We start from the raw sequence: 22,206 nt of genomic DNA, 5'->3' as shown, positions 1-22,206 counted from the left end.
CATTTTAATGCCAGAAAACACTTTTTTTTTATTCTAACGTTTTTATTTACGCGAGTCCTTGAACGCAACAGTTTGTAGACTAAAAACCTGTAAATAAAATACAAATATATCGTTCAAATGCTGGAGATAATAGTTCGCAAAAATACAAACAACTTTGGCAAGAGACAAAGCTACTTGAAAAGGTCAGAAACTCATATTTTGGTAAATATTGTCAATTAATGATTATATTGACGTATTAAACTCGCGCGAAATAGCCGGTTTCGCTAATAAATTGCTAAGCTAACTTGGTTTTATTGCTAGTAATGGTAACGTAAGTAAAATAAAATGTAGCCAACTAGTATTAGTGTATAATATAATATATTTCTAGCAATATTTTCAGTTAATTTTCTTTGATAATAATGTCAGTAAAATCTTATTGAATCTATAATGTTACATATTATAGCTAGTTAGCTTATGTTGCTAATGTAATGTAGCCGCCTTGCTAACATCTTTTATTTTTCCATAAATGTAATTTAAAAAATGAAGGCGCTTAAGAGTAGACATGAAAATTTGATTGTACAAAAACAATTTATTATTTTTAAAACGTTTGTACACTCAGTATGACAATGTGCTTACACAATACTTACAGTAGAACTGGAGGTGGTGTGTTTGGGGGGGAAGAGGAGGGTCTGTATTTATACATTAAAAAAAAATTAAAATAAAAAAGAACCCCTTTTTGCTGAAATGTTGAATGCAGTAGGAGGTCTGTTGAGCCGACTCTCCTCTACACGGTATTATTACATATTTACAGACTTCACTGGGACACGGTCGTCTATTAAAGAAATGTGTCCCAAAAATCTATGTGTGGATGATATCTGTTAAAATGCTACAATCCCTCATCTCCGTTGGTCAAACAGGATGTGGAGGATTCAACAAACACATCAAACATTTTATTCAAACCCTGCTGCCATTAATGTTTTATCAATAAAACTGTCATTAGTGAAAAGAAAAAAAAAAAGAAAAGAAGTGGCAGGGAACTGCGAGAAGGGAGTTTCCAAACGCCGACATCCGCCAAAAATCATGCTTAAAACAGTCTCGTGATTAAGAGGCGGAGTCGGAGGAGCCGGTTTAAAAGCAGCACCAGGAGCGGAGTCGGTGACAGGAGGACGAGCATGCACGTTGAACGGACTCTTCCGTCACTGATCAGTCTAAAAAGTAACAAAACTCTTCCATAAATAATCTTCACGCGCGTCTGTTAAAATGGAATTGATGTGACCAAAGTATGAACACTTAAGAGCCTTAGACTGACGGGGGTGGGGGGTAAAAACAAAGGTGGAAACAGTCTCTCAGTGTCGTCGTTGAGTTCATGGAGTCTTCAGTCTGACACTCCCTGAGGATCCGCTGGTCTCTGTAGGACCCGGAGAGCTCGTTGAGCAGCAGTGCAGTTCAGTATCCACCACTGGAGTGAAAAAAAAGGCAAATCTGTGCTAGTAGACCTCTGTGTCGTCCTTGGGTTTGTACACCGTCCCGAAACGCTGCATGTACTTCTTGATGTACTCCTTGGTCTTGTGCTTGACGTTCTCGTTGCACTCCAGGTCCTCCGGGTTGGTGCAGGCCTTCAGCTCCTTGTTCATGACGCCGTGCGTGAGCTGGCGGGACAGAGAGGCGGAGATGTTTGGAGCCGTTCCAGGTCCAAGAGTACACCTTTAACTCACCTTTCTAGCCAGGTGTTTGAAGTCTTCAGTGTTGCTGATTCGACCCAGTTTGCAGTCCGGCTTCCGGTAAGGATTCAAACAGTGAACGATGAACTGTGACATCTGAGGGACACACATACACGCCGTTAGCTTATTATGATGACAACAAGGTGCTAATGGTGACTCACGTCTTTTCGAAACGTCTCTTTGCTCTTCTTGGCCAGTTCGCTGGAGGTGTCTGCCTCGGCCGTCTTGGTAGAAAACTGTATATGGAGAAGATGAAGCAGCTTTTGTCAAGGCCAGTGATAATTTTTAAAACAGCAGCACAAATGATTTAAGAACGAAACAGAAGTATAATTATGGAAGAATTTTAGTGCACACTTTTAAATTGTTTTTTTTAACATATTTTATTTCAATTATTCCTATTTTGATCGGCTCGGTCATTTGTATATTTATTATTTTTATAATCAAGTTAATCAATTTATATATTTTCAAAATGAATGATTAAAATGTGTCTAAATGTGAATTTAATATTCTTATTCCAATCAAAAAATAGTGAATTTAGAAAATAAAAATGTCAATTATTTGTAGCCTTTTGAGTTCAATATTAAACCGTATCGAGCTACTCGTTTAAACTTTTCAACCAATGATGCATCGAGCAGATGATGTCAAATGATTGTCTGTGCATAGATGTGTAAAATATTTAATTTATTATTATTATTATTGAAAATACCTAATACATTCAATTATCTAAAAAAACAACTAATAAATTAGTAAAATTAATTAAAATGTATCCAATCATAATTCACTGCTTAAATAAACAAACTTTCACTCAAAAAGGAAAATCAAAATTACAAATGTTAATTTCAACCATTAACGACAGTCATATACTTGCATAGGTTAATGGAAACTAAACCGTGAAAACAAAAAGGACTGGGAATGCAGAGACGGTTTACAAGTGGACAACATGTGCCATGACTGCTGGTATCCATCTTAACACGTGCTGATGTCCGTGAAGCTGTTCTTGGCCAGAACAGATTTTCCTGTCCCATCGCTGAGGGAGACAAAAGACACGCTCGCATAGTTCACAAACCGCACATAAATGGCCTCGTACTTCTTCCAGATGTTCCCCATTGTGCTCACAGTCGGCATGGAGATGAAGGGAGAGAACAGATGAAGCGAACGAGAGGGGATGAGCACGAACTTTATGGCCTTGAGGCTAAGTGACAGACAGCTGAGCGAGGGTGGAGGTCTTGATGAAGCCATTCTGCTGCGAGGAGCTATTAAAGCCAAAAGACCTGAACATGATGAGATCACTCTCAGATGTTTCCGTGGAATGAGAACCAAGTGCCGAATCCTCGGCTAACTCGCGAGCCCTAAAGTCATGTTTTTAATTTAAACGTTTCTGGGTAAGGGAGAAAAACCAAAGATCCTGAACATCTTCACTCGATTACTCACCTTGGAGGGGTTCTCGTCGTAGGTGGGTGTTCCAAGGTCCATCTCAGACTCATGGTCCACGCTGGTGTTGTCGCCGCTAGTTTCCCAGGTCGGAGGGTCCCACTGTGTTTGCCTGAGGCACCAGAAAAACAACGTGAGTGTCAGGGTTCTTGAAGGAACTGCTGAACATCTGTACACACCTTGTGACAATGTGGTAGTAGTAAATCTTTCCTTCAGGGTCCCGCGCCACTTTCCAGTTGGGAGGTAGGACGATGGTTTTGGGTTTAGGGGGTGAGGGAGGCGGGAGGTCGATGACGTTGTTGGCAACTATCATTTCCTGTTGGACGAAAGCATCTCTCGTAAATGCCATTGAATTCAGTCCGTTAACTCAGGTCAATGTGAGACATGCATATACAGTATATGAGTCCATTTGGAAAACAGCGCCCTCTCGTGACTAAAATAATATCGCGTCAAAATGTTTCCCGGAGTGTAGGAGGACAGCTGAAAAATGACCTACATTCCTGTGGATTTGGACTCTAGTGGGCAATTCAGGGACGGAGCCAAACTGTCCACACTCTTATTTTTAAACTCTTATTTTAAGTCCACAGGAAACTTGAAACATTTAAATATCGAAACTTGCTTTTCTTTATTTATATAACAAGTTTTATGAGTATAAAAAAGATGCATCACCTGCTGGACAGTTTGTGACGTAACAATGGTGGTGACCGTGCCTCCTTGTTGGACCACCACGCCCTGCTGATGACCAGGATATACTGGCTGGCTGTGTAGATAGTTGGCTGTTGGTTCCGTGTATGCCTTTTGAAGACGTCATCAAAAACATATGTCAATGAAGAGCGGTCTCACTGTTTCACACAGTACTAGGTGAATAATTTATAGTAGCAAGCTGCAGTCAGGAGCGGTAAACCTTTCTACACACGGCTCTATTTAGTGACGGCCGATTGGTCACTACAATATTGTATTTAAATTCTATGTCTGTAGCTATGTCAAAGTGAACAAAAGTTGTGACTGGTTAGCTGGGCTGCAAAGCATAATGGAAGCTGTTTAGGTCACCGTTACTGAGAGGGTTTTCAGTAAATATGGGGGGGAGGGGTTTCAGAGCGTAACCTAAGCAATAAACAAGGAACCACTGTTGCGATTTTAAAAACAGTCTACCTGGATTACGGGAGCAGCGGGTTGGGCGTAGGGAGTAGGGAGGCTGTAGATGGTTTGGCACGGCTGGCCTTGGTAATAGATGGCCGTCTGCGGTGGTGGTTGTGGAGGAGGGGCAGCGTACTGCTGCGCCGCCTGCGTCTGCACCGTCACCGCCTGCTGAGTCGCCGGGTCCCATATAGTGGTGTAGCTCTGCTGGCTTTGTACCTGAGGTGTGGCCTGGGCGGGCACCGAGAGGACGGCCACCCCCGGGTCCTGAGCTGCGACTGTCGGCTGGGCAAACTGCTGAGTGGCCGCAGTACTGTGGCTGGTCGTGGTGATGTGTGGAGTGATATCAGAAACCGGGGCTGCCTGGAGAGCAAAAGATGGGCAGTCAGAGATTTAAAAGTTGTTGGGTTTGTTCACAGGTTAATGTTGGCTCAACAAGGTGTGGGTAGTAGTACCTTTCCTGCGTTGGGGTTGGAAGGATCCACAAATGTCTGGATTGGGTAGCTGGGTGGATAGTTGATGAAGCCGGGGCTGGCTGTGTAGGCCAGTGCTGGGTCATACACCATAGTTTGGAGCTGCTGCTGCTGGAGCTGTTGCTGTTTCTGAGCCTCTCGCTGCGCCACCTCTTGTTCAAACAGCTTTCTGCGCTCCTCTGTGGATAGCTTGTTGCGCTCCTTGGAACCAACTCCTCTCGGTGTCTTGGACGGGTCGAACCTAAAGACAAAAAAAAAAAAAAAGATGGACATGTTTCTCATGAATCGATAAGCAATTAATTACAATTTAATTTTGTGGTCTCATTACCTTTCCTCTGTCCTCCTACTACTTCGTTCATAGGATGACGGCGGAGAAGAGGAACGTCTCCTTCGCCTCTCAGAGCTGCGTGGAGTTTTGTCAGACACTCGCTCGCGTTCACGGTCACGGTCACGCTCTCTATCTCTATCTCGATCTCTATCTCGATCCCTGTCCCGATCACGATCTCTGTCCCGATCACGATCTCGATCTCGATCTCTGTCCCAGTCACGGTCACGGTCGTATTCTCTGTCCCGGTCACGCTCCCGCTCTTTGTCACGCTCCCGTTCCCGGCTGCCGGAAGTCGTTCGAGGCGTCAGAGATGCGTCGCGGTCGCGGCTGCGATCTAGGAAGAAAAACTTGGATAAGTACAAAGAAAACACAAAGGAGAATAAAGTTTTATTACCATTAGCTTCCTTTTCAATCTGAATTTTCTTTGGTATTCGGTACACTTCCTGGAGGGACAAGTATATTTGTGAGCAAGATTTAAACAGAAAGAAACTTTCATCAAACTCACCTTTAAATCCTTCCAGATGTCCAGAAGCTTGGATGCCATGCCACTAATATCTAAAGAATTGATTTGTGGTTCCTGACTTCTCTCGCTCTCCACATCCGAGACGCCTTCCTCCTCATCCTGAGAGGGAGTTCCTATCACTGGCTGCTCCAACAAGACAGCTGGCACTTCAGCAGGCGCGCTGCTTACTACACCCTCAGATATCACAACAGCTGATTCACTGGAGGGAGGCTCATTGACATCAATGACAGAAGGTACCTCACTGTCCTCCGCTTGTACCCCTTGACCGTTTTCTGAAGTCTGATCGGGAAAGACTTCGGCAGCTTCCTCTCCGAGGGACACGTTTACCGGTTGCGCGCTCTCGGATGGTGGCTGCTCAATGACCACTTCTTCCGTCGCTGGCGTCGCTGGTTTATCCACCGGCTCTTCAGTGGGTAAACTTTCACTCACTGGCACTTGTGGCTCGTCGACTTTCACTTCATCAATTGTGTCCTCATTTATCTCAGAGTCGGTTTTCTCCACGTCTGTTTTTATATTCACCTCATCAGGCGTTTGTTCTGGACATATCGATATCATCTCCGTCTCCTTTGGAGCGTCCTCTTTTGGTGACTCTTCCGTTTCTACTGCAACCTCCATCGCTACATCCTCTTTTAACGGTTTACCATCAGACAGTCCACCATTGGACGACTCATCTCCATCCTCATCATCTGCTTCCTCGTCATCGTCTTTCCCGTCAGAGGCCTTGCTTGCATCGGAGAGCGCGCTGTCCAGGCTGTTCTCGCTGATTATTTTAAGGCGCCGGTACACCGCTGGTTTTGTGGAATCACTATCCAGCTCCGGTCCGATCTTGGAGCTGGACCCATCAGGGGTGTTGAGAGGTGTCTGAGCTCTGGAGGTGTTCTCACTGGAATATCCGTCCATCTCGACAACCTGAGGTAGAGTCTTAGTCTGGGCCCATCGCTGGATGAAAGTCAGAACTCGACTTTCTTCCAACATGTTCTTGGTAGATATGGGCAGCACCTGCAGTGTCTTCATAATCTTCAAAGAGAATGAGTGATTATTAGAACCTGTGAATGACATGAAAATGAACATGCCTTACTTCTAACTGAAGCTTGATGTTATTGGAACTGTTGCCCTTGGCTTCTGAAATCTCCACCATGAAGATCCACAGCAACGACAAGCCGTGATGGTCCAGAAACTGCTTCAGACATGACGGGTGCCGTGTATCCTGGGGGTGGAAGGCCTCGTTTTCAAATCTTCATGTTGAAATCTTTTCGACTTTAGTGAAATACCTGAATCAGCTTCAGACAAATGAGCTTCTGTTCCATGGTCTCCACCCGCACCATGAGTCTGCAGAGAGACACCACCTGCTTCTCATCGTACAAGCCTTCTCCATTCTCCAGCAAAGCTTCCAGTTCCTCGTCCACCTGGCGGAGAGAATCGTGTCAGGTGTCCCGACAACCAAATCAAGATTTCAGTGGCCATGGTTCTACTTACTGTAGTGAGAGCACTTTTTCTACTGCGATCCTTCTTCATCTTCCCTCCAGCTGCTCTAACACTGACTCTGTTCTCCCCTCCCAGGAATCCTCTGCAGCTTGGGGCGCCACAGAAGCATTTCTGAGCCTCTTTGCTGGAGGATACACAAGATTTGTCAAGTATGGTTATGAAAGAATCATCAAAAATACACTCTTACCCATATCTCTGAAACTGGTAATCAAACGTTAGTTCGGTTCCAGCGGTGACTGCCTTGGTCGTGAAGAACCCGACCCTAACTTGACCGTTCACTGTCCACTGCAAAGAAAAATGTTGTGAACACCAGGAGCCATATCCTGAATTGTATGTTGAACCTGTGCAGTTTTTTTTGCTGGCTGTACCTTTTGGGTTTCACAGTTTGGCTCGCAGCTGTGGTTCATGAAGCGAGAACAGTTGCCCTTAAGCGTTGCATCAATGATCTAGATAGACATTATGGAAATGATTACTTACATGTACAACACCAGTCATTTGTAAGTAACATGAAGTGCCGTACCTCATTATTTTTCAGGGCCATGAAGTAGTAGTGAATGTTCTTGTTACGAGCGTATTCCTTCACTCTGGCCTTGAACTCTTTGTGGTCCAACACTTCACCACAGTATTCTAGTACAAATGTGTTTCTGCAAAAGTACACTTTGTTAGAGCTGCCTTATATCTCAGTGGAATCTTGGTCTGAATACTTTGATTAAAATTTAGGCAGAGACATATTTAATTCACATAGAAAAACTCATAAATGACATGTACTCACTGACTAGAAGTTAATTCTACCACTAGTAATCCACAAGGATTAGACAAGATGCTTACGATATCAAATCTTTAGCTGCCCGAAGACCCCAGCCTTTGTCTTCAGTGAGGATAACCTCAAAGTCTGCACGCTGCTTCATTTGGAAGCGTCGATTAGAGCAGTAAGCTCCATTTAAGCACCGAGAGGAGCTGCAAAAATAAAAAGAAATGTTGAGAAGTTTCTTACAAATACACATTTTTTTTCAAAAACGCAAAAAGAGTTTCTCTTGGTAACTTACCATTCAATCATCAGAAGTCGATTCAAACAGTCTTCACCACAGGCTAAAACCCCTTTTGACCGCTCTTCTCTTGACAAAACTGAGCACTCACATTGCATTCTCTTGATATCACGATGAGATTTACTCTTCTTTCTACAATAAAGAATAACAAAAATGTTAAGAAAATGTTGGCTCGGTTTGAGATACAAGCCAAGAATGAACTTACCTTTCAGTTAGGTAGAGATTCTCTTCAATCAAGTCAAAATATGGGGGCATCTTTTTGGACTTGGCCATATCCTTCCATTTGCCGGAGTCTTGAAAGTCAAGCATGTTCAGTGTTGGCCACCGCACCTCTGATTTCGCTAGCAGCTCCTTAGCATCAGTACTTTGGCCCAGACGCTCACGTTTTCCTGCAGGACCAGCTTCGGCTTCATTGTCAGAATCGGATCCGATTTCTGGTCGCCTTTTCTTGGGAGGCCCCCTGCTTCTGTGTGACCTAAAGTTGTCTTCTCTAGGAGGGTCTGGGATGGAAGAACCTCTACTATTGCTGCTTATTTCATGCCCTTGAACGAAGCATGACGGTTCTGAGCTATGAGCCACACTGTACTCAACAGCTGCTTTGGCCAGATCTGACGATTTGTAGTCCTCATGGTCGTTCGTTAAAGAATCAGGATGGATTTCACAGCCAGGTTCTGGATAACTTTCTTGGCCATGAGAGTAGGATTTAACACAAGTCGGCACACAAAGCATTTCTTGGGTCCAGGAGACATTGTGGTTTTCATTTCCGTTAAATGAAGTTTCTAACGGTTTAAAACTCTGTATTTGTAGACTATGACTACTATCGGGCTGTTGGCAAGTACTACTTGGGAGCTCCAGATGAGACAGATTAGGAACCACAGCTGATCCATTACGACCTGATAGATTGTCTCCAGTGGGCATTGTGTGGTAATATGAGTAAGTTCTTGATTCTGCGTCGACCAATTGATCTTGATTGTGGGCACGGTTATCGACAGGGAGGGCAGGCTCTGTGGGGGCCATATTGCAGCTGGACGGACCAGCCAAGTAAGATTTTATCTCCACAGAACTGATGCTTTCTGTGTGACTCGTGCTGTCAATCATGTTGCTTTGGGACTGACAAAGTACACTGGCTTTGTAGGAATCGATCTCTTGTTGATTTTGGAACTCCCCGGCTCTTACAGCACCAGCCAGCGGAAGGCACGGTGGAGCGTCCTGTGAACCCGTTAGAGACGAATTCTTGGGAATAACAACCACTGAATGCAATCGTTTGATTTCCTCGCCGCAGTCCGAGTCATACTCGGAGTTGTCGCTGTCGCTAGCTTCGCTCCGTGTTGCCAAAGAATCCTGGCTTAACGACATTCTTGTTTGACTTTCTAAAGAATCATATTCGTGTGTCTCTTTATGATGCAATCCTTCTCTATGCATAAGGTCATACATGTTTGTAGTTTGAGGCAAACCCTGTAATGCATCACAGTGGTCAGCAGTGGTAGGTTCTCCAAATAGTTCCTTTTGGTTTTTGCTGCCCTCGTAAGCAGAAAATGTCTCACTTGATTCGACAGTTTTGGAATGTATCGTTCCTGGAGACTCACCGACCGGTTTGCTTTCAAAGGCGAACTTCTCTTCTTGCTTTAAAACATTTTCTTCACCAGGTATCTCCCCTGGATAATTATGCTGTTGCCCTATAATGTCCCATCGAGTCTTTTTTGAAAAACCCACAATTGCTTTGATACCTTCTGCGTCGTGCATTTCACCGGTTGGCTGTAACTCACTGCATGGTAAATCCACTCCAGGTAAACTGCTTCTAACATGGTTAAAAACAGTTGAGGATTCCTCTGCTTCATCCACGTTTCGCTCGTTCATTCTATCGTAAATGTTTGCGACAGCAGCAGCAGCATCATGAAATAGTCCAGAAGAACATTGAACTTCATTTTTATCCTGCTTCTGCAAGTCTGTTTCTTTAATACTACAATGTTCTCTTTTGTTGGTCCGCTCTTCGTTGGTGAATAATTTTGTGTCTTCATGTGACATAGCTTTAACACAATTAATGCTGACAATATCGGAAACCGATTCTATTGATCTAATCTGTTGTATTGAATAGGGGTCATGCAGTGTTGTCACTGAGCATGGTTTATTCTCCAAGCCTCCTTGACAACCAGGCTTATCACTTTGACTTGTTTGGAAGTCTGATTCGGCGCCTAAACTATGCAAGGTTTTCCTTGGTGGTTTTACAGAACTTGTATTCAAGTCATTTGGTTGTCTGTCCTGTGTGGCGTTTCTTAAAGTAGCACCGGAGGGACTCACTTGAGTTGATTCTTTAGCAGTTCTTTGTTCCGTATTTGTCAAGAGCTCAGCTGAGCTAGAACCTTTTTCCGTCGGTTGGGATGATTTTTTGTGATTTGTGTCAGAGTCTGTTGAGCTGCTCTTTTGCCGTTTGTCGCTCGTGTGAGAATAAGTGTGATGACTAGAAGAGGTTCTGCTGTTAGTCTCCGACTTGTGATGGCTGTTTGGTTTCTGATATGTTGAGTCTCGATGTGGTGATGACCTTTGCTTAGAATCCGAGTCTGAAAGCCGCTTTCCTGTCCTTTCCGACTTCGAAGAATAAGCCCTTCTGTCAGACCCGGAAGAATAAGGGGAATCTACTGTTTTGGAGGGTTTCTCAGATTTTGAATATGATGAGGACTTTGACTCTTTATGTGAACTTGAATAGGTGGATGACCTGTTTGAGTCATTGGTCCTTGTCCTCGTCTTTCTGTGGTCCTCCTCAGAGTCAGAGCTATCTCGATTTCTGTCATTTCGTGAGCGAGAACGCCTTCTGTCCCGGCGTGGAGGACTTCTGTAAGATCTCCGTTCAGAGTCATGATAGTACGATCTGTCGGAGCGCGACCCTCTTTCAACTCTGCTTCGCTCTGACCTGGAGTGTGATGAACTGGTTCTAGACCCTCTGGATCTAGACCTCGACCTTGATCTAGTCCGCCTCCGGTCCTTTTCTGATCTTGAAGACCGTGAGGCCGTGTGCCTGGAATCACGGTCCGATTTGGAGTGGCTGGAGGAGCCTTCATAATTGTCGGCTCGCTTTGTGGAGCTTCTTTCCTTTTCATCTGCATATGATCCAGAGGAAGACTTTTTCACTGCCCTGCCACTGACGTCCAGGCTCGTTTTGCTCTTAGAATCCACCGTTTTTCGGGAGGAAGGGGGTTGAATTGGGTCATTATCAGATTCTGAGCAGAGTAGTACATGATCAGGTTGGGATTTTTTGCACTGATTTTCCTGCTCCTTAGGCGATATCTCTGAATCTTTTCCTGAGGATGGAGTAGGAGTCTTGGGGCTAGTAGCTTCTACTGTCTCAGATAACTCAGCTGGACAATTTTCAGAGGAATTAACAGACGCAGTCGTCTTAGAATTTAAGACTGCGACTCCAGAGTCACTCGTTGACTCCTCTGAGACAGGCAGATCAATATTGGAATGAAGTTTAGCTAGGTTCGTTTTAAGTGGCGAGGCTGATGATACTGTGGGAGGGAGCTTTAACTCGGACGTGATTTCTTCAATTTCCTGTTCCCTGTCTGACGTTGTCACAGCTGATGGAGGTTCTGTTGGAGATTTCTCAGGGTTGGTGGGGACGATGAAGACACTCTGAAGTGGCTTCTTTGTCTGTGCGAAGCTAAAGGACACTTTCTGACGACTCTGGTCCTCCAAGTTGACTTTCATCTTGGTCCCTTTAGATAAAGGATGGTTGGACAGCATTACTCAGGAAGATGGACTTCTGACTAGCGCTGGCTTGGAAATGCATTCGATCTCCCCCCTAAGACATATTAAAAGGAGAAGCTATATTTAACCAATTAAATAAATAAACAATACGTATATTATTTAATCACCGTCTAGCATTAATATAGACCTTTAAGATGCTTGTGGAAAAATTAAGCTAAATTAAAAACGAAGAGAGATGGATGTAGATTTAATCTCTAAATATTTCTAAATATTAATCAACAAAAACAGCAATAACAATTCTATTAAATAATATTATGTAACAATAGTTTCATTCATAATATTGGGTTTTGACAGTTAGGTAATTGAAAAAAATAACAACAACAACAGTTTTAACAAAGCTGCAGATCATCTTGCAAACTACTAGAATGTTCAGGTGATAAAAAAGATACAGTGCAAGTTGTTTAAAAACACTTCACAATAAAATACCTTATTTCAAATCAAGCAGGTCTTCTTTTTAGCGACTGGTCTCTCTTTAAAAGACCATAGGTGGCTCCTGGTCGGGAATAATCCAAATCAAAGAAATGGGGTTTCCAAAATGATTCCACACCTGTCGAGAAGGGAAATAATCAAATAGAGTTTTTTGCAAAAGAGAGGCGTCGAGGTCAGCCGTTAAAAAAGGAACAGTTTCCACTGAAACTTTTCCTGTTGCCGTTATCTGTTAATACAATAACACTTTGTGTGTGTGTGTCCACCAAGATAACTAATGAATGACATTTTGTCGCTGCATGTTCAAGGCTTAAAACTTGCAACAACAATTTAACGACATCATTCCTTTATAATTAAATTAATTTATAATGTACACAAGACAATGTGTGGGTTTACAAAAAGCTGCATGAACTAGTACATTACATGGAACACAACAACAAGACGATCAATGGAGGCAAGAGTGGTGAGAAAGGCGTTAGAAATCCTACATAACGGGTCGTGGTTGTGAGGAAAGAGCAGTGTGTAGACACAGCATGGCCTGTGCGGAAAGACTGAACGCTGCCAAAACATGGCCTTTAAAAGACAGGAACAACCAACTGTCCTTTAGCCCTGAAAGGGTTTCTCCATATTTGATAAGGGTACACTCAATAGTATGGTATATAGAACGATACCTGCCATTATTATCTTCCATAACATAACGATTATGAAACACTGCTGTCCTTGAGGATAACAGATCAAACATGATCAGTCCAGGCTAAGCTAACATGCTAGCCCCCACTAACCTCCATTTCTCGTTTTCCATGATTAAAAGGAATAAACCCAGTTTATTTAGTAACTAATTATTCTTGTTTTAATGGCTGGTTTCATGGCACGGGTTCGTTGAATATTCGACAAGCGCAGTTCGTGTAATATCGGCCATGGTTCTGCTGCTAACACCGTTAGCATCGCAACTAGGCTGCTAGCTTACGTTAAAGACCCGGAATTGGTCAAATGAGCAATTCTGTGACGCGCCATTGTTCACTAGCGAACGGGTCGAATCGTTCTGGTTCTTCAACGCTCGGGTTTCGAACCCAACACAGCCGTCGCGGACACTCGGGGTGCAGCCGGCTTCGGGGGAAACCATGCTATCAAGGGGATGTTTTGTCCTGGACTAGTGTTGAGCCTGCGACCCACGAAAACATCGACCATAAACGAGAGGTACTTACTCTGACAAGTGATCCGCGTCCAGGGTCTCCCCCATCTTACCGAGGCCGGTCAGAATGCCATAGAGAAACCCGTGAACCGACTGCTCGTCCGCGCGGTGCCGTGGGGAGTCTCTCCGGGTCTGTGACTCCACTGCCGCCGCTGCGCCCCTGGTGCTATCCGGCTAGCATGAACCTGAACCCGCAGCTCAGAAGGGTCTGCTTTAGCTCCACCGCTTTTGTCCTTATCGTTTAAAAAACCGCACACTTTAAATCATTTTAAACATATGTGTTACACTTTTTTTTTCTTATTATTATTATTATTACACACGCGACTGCGCAGACGACACTACACACTTCTGGCAGGTCAACATCACATGACGTTGAATGCAGCTGGCGCCAAATGTTTTCGCTATAAAATTAAACCTTTTTTTTTTTTTTAATTCTGCAGTTTATCTTTTGGTCGTTGGGATTTTGTCTTAAAAAAATAAGATATTGGGAAACGAGTTAAATTCCCATATCAAGAATATATTTATTTATTTATTTTTCTTTAAAAATCCAAAATGAATTATCAAAAATAATAATGTGTCGACTTTTAATTCGTACAATGTACAACAAAATTGAAATGACCGAAAAAGATACAAACGGAAAAGGCATCAGTGTTCTAGTTCCTTGGGCCGGATGTGGATTTTCAAAATGAGAGCGCCTCAGACAGTTAGACGCGCTAAACTACTGTTGGCATTAGAAGCTATTTCTGCTCATAAACTTGCATCAAAATCGTATTCTTGCAAGGTTTTAAAGTCATACTTTCGCCTTTGCTTTACAAATCCTAAATCTGGCCGCAATCGGCGATATTTTATTTTGAAACTCCTTACATCCGTTTCAAGGAAATAAGAAAACGGTTGGACTTTCTCTTACAGTGTCTCAGTAATTGTCAGTTTGTTGTTAATTCTAAAAATTCATTTTGAAATGTTAAACAAAACGCGCAAAAAAACACGAATATCTGGTCTTAAAGTTAAAATCCAATATGACACAAACACGTTCATATTACCTCAGCATGGGATTGTGCCGGTGGTCCGTCCATCCAGCAGGGGGCGTCGTGTGAGGTTAAGCAACAAATAAGTTCTACCAAACGAAGAAGCCGTCGTCGAAAGACAAACACGCACCCGATCACATCCTGTTTACGTTTACATATCTTTAAATCGGCCTGTCCTTCGTGTAAGTTTTGCATTTGGTTGGCGGTTGACCTGCGTTTTTTTGGGGATTGTTTTTGTTTGGTCGTCGACGGAGATCGATGAGAAGAAAGACCATGCTTCCTTCCTTGCTAACGTAGCGTTAGCCGTTGTCGACATTTGGACCAAAATAGTTAATTTTTCAATCGTCTACCCATATATAAGTCGAACTAGGTCGACGCTTTGGAGTCCAGGAAGTGTTTGCATGTGTACTTTTACGTTGTCGACCATGGAGAGCTATCTGGCCTGCAATATTAGCATTAGCATCGCAGTGCTACGCAATGTGGAGGTTAACATAGAATTCAGTTGATAATGTGGATGGATTTCGAAATTAGTAGCATCAATTGAAACATTTTATAGTGGCTATACTTCTTTTTATTGGGTCCAATTGTGTGACCCGGTCTGGTTCTCGAATAATCTATTAATTAAATATTTATCTTAATCGTCCATGGGGGTTCTGCTGCTTTACGAAAATACTTAACACATTGTGACTTTTCTTCACCGTAAGTTGGAATGGATTTTTCTGGCTCATGTGATGGCCCTCTTGTGTTCAATGCGAATAATGGGTGAAAATGAAAAGTGGAGTATTTAAGGGTGTAAGACTGACTAAAAGGAAGGACTGACACTCGATGGGAGATTTGGAGGTTGCCCTTATCAGTGCCCGAGAAGGATTTCTGCAAGTTGATCCGTCAACAAATATGGATGTGAATCATGTTGATTATTCTGCATTTATACTCAATTTTAATAGCAGCTATTGTATTGTCTGATTGTAATACCTACCTTTGTATTTGAAAGTTGAAACTTGGGGCAGTTGGTTGAATTCTCTCAATTTATCTTGTACTACGAGGTCATCTTAAAACTGAACCTATCATCCACTTTCCTGTGCTTATCCATAGTGATGGCATTAACTGATTGTTCCATGGTCTTAGTGTATGCGATGCTGGTTCTGCTCCTTGACTTGCCAAAGGATTGTCGTTGAACTTGAATGGCATCATTTATAAAAGGGGTTTCAAAACTAGTATGTGATCTTCGAGCAGATTCAGTAATGGAAATTATTTAGGGTTTAGGAAAGCAAGCTGGTGTTGTTATGCTGTGAACCTGTATAGATTAAAATATAGTTTTCTTTGTAGTCCAGGTGGCTTCAAATGACATATCCTGTTGTTTGGTTGCAGGTATTTTTTTTACTGTTTAATTTGATTGGATCAGCATAGATTTCTTTTTGAAGATTCAGTGGCTTAAGGTTGAACAAATGAGGACTTTACCAATGCTTCTCGAGAAGCTCTATCAGATGTAATACTACTCTATACCCCTCTGTCTACAGGTGCTGTTGACTGTGCGTCAGCATGGCAGTCGTCATCCGTTTACAGGGATTGAGTGCCGCAGCAGGTTCTCAGGATATCCGCAAATTCTTCACAGGCCTGACTATTCCCGATGGAGGAGTTCACATAATAGGTGGGGAGCGAGACGAAGCGTTCATTATTTTCGCCTCGGATGAAGACGCAAGAAGGGCGATGACCAGGTCGGGTGGCATAATCCAGGGGTCAAATGTCATGCTGCTTCTGAGCAGTAAAACCGAGATGCAGAATGTGCTGGAAATGAGCTCCAGGAACGCGGAAATGGAAAAAAAGCGGCAACTTCAGGACAATGCCCAAAGAAGGTCACTGGAAATTGAGGCAAATGGAGGTCTTGCCGGCATTACAAGTCAGAGTAGTCACTTGAGGGACCGGAGGGAGCAAAATGACCACTTGTATCTGTTTCTTAAAGGCCTGCCGTTCTCTGTGACTGAGCGGGAAATTTTTGAATTCTTCAACGGTTTGGTTGTTGACGACATTGTTCTAATGACGAAGCCAAATGGGATGAAAAATGGACAGGCTCTGGTTAAATTCGCAACAGGCGACGACAGAGCGGAAGGCCTGAAGCGAAATAAGGCGTACATAGGCTCGCGGTACGTGGAGATTTCACCAACCACTGAAAAGGATTGGCTGTGGAATCTGGGGAAACGGTTCGGGAAGGCAAAACCCAACATGGAGATGGAAGGACATGACGCTGGCTTTGAGAACCTCAGAGATTCACAGTATCGCGACCGGTCACCGCAGAGAAGCTTCTCACATTCCAGCAAGGAATACTGCGTTATCATTGAGAATCTCTCGAACGCCGTGGAGAAAAGTGACTTAAAAAGGCTGTTTTGGAACGCAAATGTACAAGATGACCAGGTCTTATTCTTGGTTGGTGATAACGGTCGGCGTTCGAGAGCTGCATGCGTGCTTTTCCAATCGCATCAAGACTCCCAGGAGGCCTTGACTAAGGACGGCATCATGTTTCTGGGTCACTGGATTTCTGTGCAGCCACTGTCAAGGGAGAAAATGATGCACCTCCTGGAGGCTCCGGACCCTACCGCTCGATCTGCCGTGGAGCCCAGAAGGTTTCAAGAAAGTGATTTCCCCGCAGGACAGTACGAATCGGAGAAGGTTTGGCTGCTTGTGATGAATCTGCCTTTTGACGTGCGCAAGGTTGAGATAATGGACTTCTTTCTGGAGTTTAATATCAGAGAGAACGACGTGTTCTTGCTGCAGGATCACAGAGGTACAGGTACCGGAAAAGCGTTGGTTCTTTTTCAGTCCGAGACGGACACGAGGAGGGCTTTCGCTCTGGAAGGGCAAAGGTTTCTGGGCTCAGAGATCATGCTTAAATGCATATCCCGTTCCGAAATGAGGGAGTTTGGTGTGGATCCTGCCGTGTTGGACGGGCCTCTGAGGGAGAAACGGTTGGACCGAGGAAGCGGCGTGGCAGCCTTTGATGAGCCAGTGTACCCTGATCCCCATAGACCCCATAGTAGACCAGCAGCATCACCGCCTCACTCATCTAGAGGCTTCGATCACGGGCCTCATCCTCGGCAAGAGAGGGACTCCGGCTCCGGTCGTAGACAGTACCCGTCCGGGCCACGGTACGACGGCCCGACGTGCGTAAGGCTCGTGAATTTGCCGCTCCAGATCAGAAACGAAGAAATCTACGATTTCTGCTACGGCTACAACCTCATCCCCGGATCTGCATCCTTGCAGTACGACCCGGATGGACAGCCGCAAGGATCCGCGACCGTCGTCTTCGAGAGCCGCCAGGAGGCGCAGACGGCCATCGACGAACTCAGCGGTAGAGCGATCGGTCCGAGAAGAATACAGCTTATGTTTGTGTGATTACGTTGATTAAAAAAAAGAAAAAGTCTGCGGCATGAAGAAAAGAACGACATAAATCATGTAAATATATTTTTTTAATATGAAATCTTGTTTGATTAGATATTGGTGATTATTTGGTTTTCTGTACATTGTATTCATTTTCAATGTTCATATGTTCTATCCACCTGCATACTGTTCAGAGTATTGTTTTATTAAAAATGTGATCTGAAACCACTGTCTCATTATTTAATAACTGCCACATGTTCTCATGAAAATACTTTTAGTTTTTCTATTAGGGGTTATGTTCTAGGTTTCCAAACCTACTATGGATTTAAACATACACAAAAAAAGTATTGGCTCTTCCAATAAAAGTTCGATTGTAAAATATTAGTCTAAAATGTTTTTCGAATTTATTTCCATGTTCTAACTTCTATAGTAAGAATAAAAAACAAACTTTTTATTTATTCTCATATCGGCCTTTTTTTTTTTCAACCGGAAGTTAAGTTTGTGACATGCTTAGTTGTGACCCGAGCCGACACGAGTAGTGCCGAGCGCCTCCGCTTTAAATCCAACAGGTCTTTCGTGAGTACTTCTGAGTTCTTTTCTTTTAATACAACTCTTAAAAACATTTTCTATAAAATACCTCGCTGTCCGATGAAACTATAACTTATCCCCGACACTTCAAAGTTCTAAAAGGGGCAGAATTGTGTCCAAAAAAAAACTTTAATTCGGTACCAAGTTGTCAACTCGTTTTTAAATGCGTTACTTAATCGTTGTTTTTGTTTTTTTTGGCGAATGTTTTCACCACAATAAGTTGCTAAAATCCCTTCCCATCATTTCACCTGCTGTCATTTTGTGGGTGGGGTTGTCACGCAAATGTATAACGTTATCTTCAACGTTGTGCGTCCAAATAAAAACACGTTGTGTGACGTTTAATATCAACACAGATTGTTGGTCTCTCGCTTCAAGTCAACGTGTTTGATTTATCGTCGTAGCTTGTTGACAACTTTCGCTAACGTTGCTAAGCTAACTGCATCAGTTGAAACACGCTGACATGTCCTCGGTGACTTCATAGTATTGTTGTTAATCCTGCTGGAATACTCCATGAAGTAGTTTGCAAATGTAGTCTGTACTTTTAAGCTTAGCTTAACCTCACCTGCTACTATGAAGTGGATCCCAAAATAGATATTAAAACACTTTTTTTTAAAAAAGGAAAGCTTTATTAAAAAGTGTTTTTTTTTCTTGAGTATAAGGCGCATCAAATCCTATTTTAAAATACTTTTCTCTGCATCTTCACAACCAAAAATGTTACTTTCAACACTTCTGCTGGTGATTGTTGTAAAATAAAAATGAATTAATTAAAAAAAGGTATCTTCATCCTGCCTGCTCTCTGACCCCGAAGAGGATGGAAGTTCCACGAAAAAGGCTCCTCCAGAAGCACCTGGAGCCCGCCAGGCCCCTGCACCGCTGCACACAGGTCTCTCAGGCCATGAACAAGTGCTCCGATGAGATGTTGAAGAACGAAGGGATGATGAGGTTCAACGACGCAGCTCAGCCGGTCACAGAGTCGCTGGATTATAAGGTGAGATGGACACGAGCGAATGATAACTAAAAAAGGCATCGACACAAATAGACTGAACAGTGATTTCGTTTGAAACCAAAATATGTCCAAACATCAGCTTTTTAGTCGACTGTATCCTCTCGTCCTCAGTCTCGCAGGATTTTATTCTCCCTTTAGCTACGGAGGATGCAATGACTGAAGTTTAACTGCAACATAAAAAAGTGAACAAACAGTGTGAATGTTTGCATGTTTAATTGTAAAAAAAATATCAAATTGTTTTATTTCCAAAACATTTTATTGAATCGTAAATCTAGAATTAACTTATGTTCAATAAAGATAGATACAGTGAAGTCGAGTATTGATACGGTATCGTATCAGAAGTTGGACTCTATTGTATCATCAGTGTGTGTTTGTACAAAACTCTCTTTTCATTGAAATATTGACATTTAGGGGTTTTAAGCCCTGCCCACTTAAAAAAACACTTTTTTTCTGGAGATGAAATCTTGTTCACCATAAACACACCCCCTCTACTGTGATTGGTTAAACGTTAAGGTTTTTCACCGCTTGTCATCCATCCTAGAAGTCTCTACCTCCAAGGGACTCGTTGTATAAACAAATCGGGGAGTGATTACAGCTGGCTGGAGGAAGAGTGAAGCCATTATTACATCATAACTGGACTCTTGTAACCTCTTGTTCGTTGTGATTTCAGACTGGGGAGAACTTTAAAAAGTAATAATTAGGAAAGTTGGGTTTTGACATCAGGGACCCACTAATTGAGAAATAAGAAGGGAAATTAAGAATAAAATAAAAAAAAGCTTACAAACAAACATTTATATTTACCTGAAGATACAAGTATTTACGCTTTATTTTTACACCAATATCTTCCTGAAGTTCATCCAAGATGATTCAAAGTGTCTTCTTATGTTTTGTCCGTTGTCTTAAGATCACACTTGAACAATTCTTCAAGATTATGAACCTGAACAAGCCTAAAGGTAAGAACCCCCCCCCCCCCCACACACACACACTCACACACACACACACACACACACACACACACACACACACACACACACACACACACACACACACTAGCCCACGTCTTGTCTTTTCGGTCGTAGAACGGATTTCCTACAGCAGAGACTTCTTAATCAGTCTGGCCAGTTGTCAGGAGGCGAAAAAGAAGCCCGACAGTTTGCCCGAACATCCCATCGTGCTGACGGAGGTTGTAAGTGCGTCTGTGTCTTTAATACTTAACAAATAAATAATTAAGTGGATTCTTATGACGTAAAACATCTTTTGTCACAGAGAGGGGGGTCCGGGGCTGAATGGTGAAATCGTGTGTCAAAGGTCAAACCAGAACTTCAGGTGAGTAGTTGCTGCCATCGTGTATATTTTAATACTTGCATGAGAAACACTTGAGAGTCTGATTTGCCTTCATTGATTTTAAAAACTCTCTTTTTAACCTGCAAATAATCATGTGTTGAGTCATTGATTCAAGTCAAGCTAAACTTTCATTTTTCATCATCATCATCTTCACCATCATCTTCCCCATCTTCTTCACCATCATCATCATCTTCACCATCATCTTCACCATCTTCATCATCTTCATCTTCACCATCATCTTCACCATCATCATCATCTTCACCATCATCATCATCATCATCTTCACCATCATCATCATCATCATCATCATCATCATCTTCACCATCATCTTCACCATCTTCTTCATCTTCATCATCATCATCATCATCTTCACCATCATCTTCACCATCTTCTTCATCTTCACCATCATCATCATCATCATCTTCACCATCATCATCATCATCATCTTCACCATCATCATCATCTTCACCATCATCATCATCATCATCTTCACCATCATCTTCACCATCTTCTTCATCTTCATCTTCACCATCATCTTCATCATCATCTTCACCATCATCTTCACCATCATCTTCATCTTCATCTTCACCATCATCTTCATCATCATCATCATCATCATCATCTTCACCATCATCATCATCTTCACCATCTTCTTCATCTTCATCTTCACCATCATCTTCACCATCATCATCATCATCTTCACCATCATCTTAACCATCTTCTTCATCTTCATCTTCACCATCATCTTCATCATCATCATCATCTTCACCATCATCTTCACCATCATCATCATCATCTTCACCATCATCATCATCATCATCATCATCTTCACCATCATCATCATCATCATCATCCTCATCATCATCATCATCTTCACCATCATCATCATCATCATCATCCTCATCATCATCATCATCATCATCATGATTTCATGTATTTCAGATGTTGTTGTGTGTGTTTCAGGATGTGGTCTGAAGATGCTGAATAATAACACCAACCGTTCTCTTCAGTTACATTTGAATTTGAGTTAAATATTGTTTGATGGATGTTTATTTATGAATTAAATATTTAGATAGATATTTTTTTTTTAATGTAAATATGGAAAATATAGAAAAAACATTTTGCTGTTGTCTTCAGAAACTAAGCGTTTGATAAATAAACGCAGTTATTTGAGTTAATAAATTGTTATCCAGTTGAAAGTCAAAAGTGACTAAACTAATCTGGATATTTGGTAAAAACAAGCAGCAAAACACACTTTAAAGACGTCCTCATACTGTTTGTTTGTGTTACGTTTGTGCATGTTTGCAATTAAAAGTTTTGTTTCATACATTTGGTTGTTTTTCTTCGCTTGCAATAAAAAAATGAGGA

The 22,206-nt window shown here is 42.5% G+C and overlaps 3 protein-coding genes across 7 annotated transcripts; 2 read left to right on the top strand and 1 right to left on the bottom strand.

The window, feature by feature from the left end:
- Positions 1-554: 554 nt before the first annotated feature.
- setd2 (SET domain containing 2, histone lysine methyltransferase) lies at positions 555-13,792 on the bottom strand. The gene is made up of 22 exons (XM_087778813.1): positions 13,517-13,792; positions 12,312-12,432; positions 8,329-11,919; positions 8,124-8,255; positions 7,906-8,034; positions 7,598-7,721; positions 7,446-7,523; positions 7,265-7,362; positions 7,069-7,201; positions 6,864-6,998; positions 6,671-6,799; positions 5,575-6,609; positions 5,464-5,512; positions 5,070-5,403; positions 4,724-4,982; positions 4,284-4,631; positions 3,801-3,926; positions 3,311-3,447; positions 3,132-3,243; positions 1,862-1,936; positions 1,695-1,796; positions 555-1,628 (listed from the first exon to the last, which is right to left on the bottom strand). The coding sequence occupies exons 3-22, from the start codon at positions 11,859-11,861 to the stop codon at positions 1,467-1,469; spliced, it is 7,230 nt and encodes a 2,409-aa protein (XP_087634939.1). The 5' UTR covers positions 11,862-11,919; positions 12,312-12,432; positions 13,517-13,792; the 3' UTR covers positions 555-1,466.
- Positions 1,677-22,176, top strand: gra (granulito). Of its 4 annotated transcripts, none has more exons than XM_087778820.1 (6): positions 1,677-1,760; positions 19,297-19,476; positions 20,399-20,447; positions 20,574-20,677; positions 20,761-20,820; positions 21,802-22,176. In XM_087778820.1, the coding sequence occupies exons 2-5, from the start codon at positions 19,300-19,302 to the stop codon at positions 20,785-20,787; spliced, it is 357 nt and encodes a 118-aa protein (XP_087634946.1). In that variant the 5' UTR covers positions 1,677-1,760; positions 19,297-19,299; the 3' UTR covers positions 20,788-20,820; positions 21,802-22,176. The 4 variants fall into 4 exon arrangements, with proteins under 4 accessions (XP_087634946.1, XP_087634943.1, XP_087634945.1 ...); XM_087778817.1 differs by having other exon boundaries at positions 20,574-20,680; XM_087778819.1 differs by having other exon boundaries at positions 20,574-20,684.
- Positions 13,359-17,940, top strand: rbm12bb (RNA binding motif protein 12Bb). 2 transcript variants are annotated; one of them, XM_087778815.1, is made up of 2 exons: positions 13,359-13,508; positions 16,046-17,940. In XM_087778815.1, exon 2 carries the CDS (start codon positions 16,068-16,070, stop codon positions 17,913-17,915), a length of 1,848 nt encoding a protein of 615 aa, XP_087634941.1. In that variant the 5' UTR covers positions 13,359-13,508; positions 16,046-16,067; the 3' UTR covers positions 17,916-17,940. The 2 variants fall into 2 exon arrangements, with proteins under 2 accessions (XP_087634941.1, XP_087634940.1); XM_087778814.1 differs by lacking the exon at positions 13,359-13,508 and adding an exon at positions 14,289-14,710.
- Positions 22,177-22,206: the final 30 nt, after the last annotated feature.

Source organism: Callionymus lyra, chromosome 17 (genome assembly GCF_982586985.1).
Source record: "Callionymus lyra chromosome 17, fCalLyr1.hap1.1, whole genome shotgun sequence".
NCBI classification, from domain to species: Eukaryota; Metazoa; Chordata; class Actinopteri; order Syngnathiformes; family Callionymidae; genus Callionymus; species Callionymus lyra.
Note: the sequence above shows the minus strand (reverse complement) of the source record. Positions and strands in the feature narration are given on the sequence as shown.

Bases quoted from the DNA above. Each gene is read 5' to 3' on its own strand.
- setd2 (XM_087778813.1), bottom strand. From the start codon at position 11,861: ATGCTGTCCAACCATCCTTTATCTAAAGGGACCAAGATGAAAGTCAAC. The intron at 8,035-8,123 runs GTAAGTTACCAA...TTATTTTTGCAG, and splicing joins CGACTTCTGATGATTGAATG to CTCCTCTCGGTGCTTAAATG. The intron at 3,448-3,800 runs GTGATGCATCTT...TTCGTCCAACAG, and splicing joins CGTCACAAACTGTCCAGCAG to GAAATGATAGTTGCCAACAA.
- rbm12bb (XM_087778815.1), top strand. From the start codon at position 16,068: ATGGCAGTCGTCATCCGTTTACAGGGATTGAGTGCCGCAGCAGGTTCT.
- gra (XM_087778817.1), top strand. From the start codon at position 19,300: ATGGAAGTTCCACGAAAAAGGCTCCTCCAGAAGCACCTGGAGCCCGCC. The intron at 19,477-20,398 runs GTGAGATGGACA...CGTTGTCTTAAG, and splicing joins CAGAGTCGCTGGATTATAAG to ATCACACTTGAACAATTCTT. The intron at 20,448-20,573 runs GTAAGAACCCCC...TTTCGGTCGTAG, and splicing joins GAACCTGAACAAGCCTAAAG to AACGGATTTCCTACAGCAGA.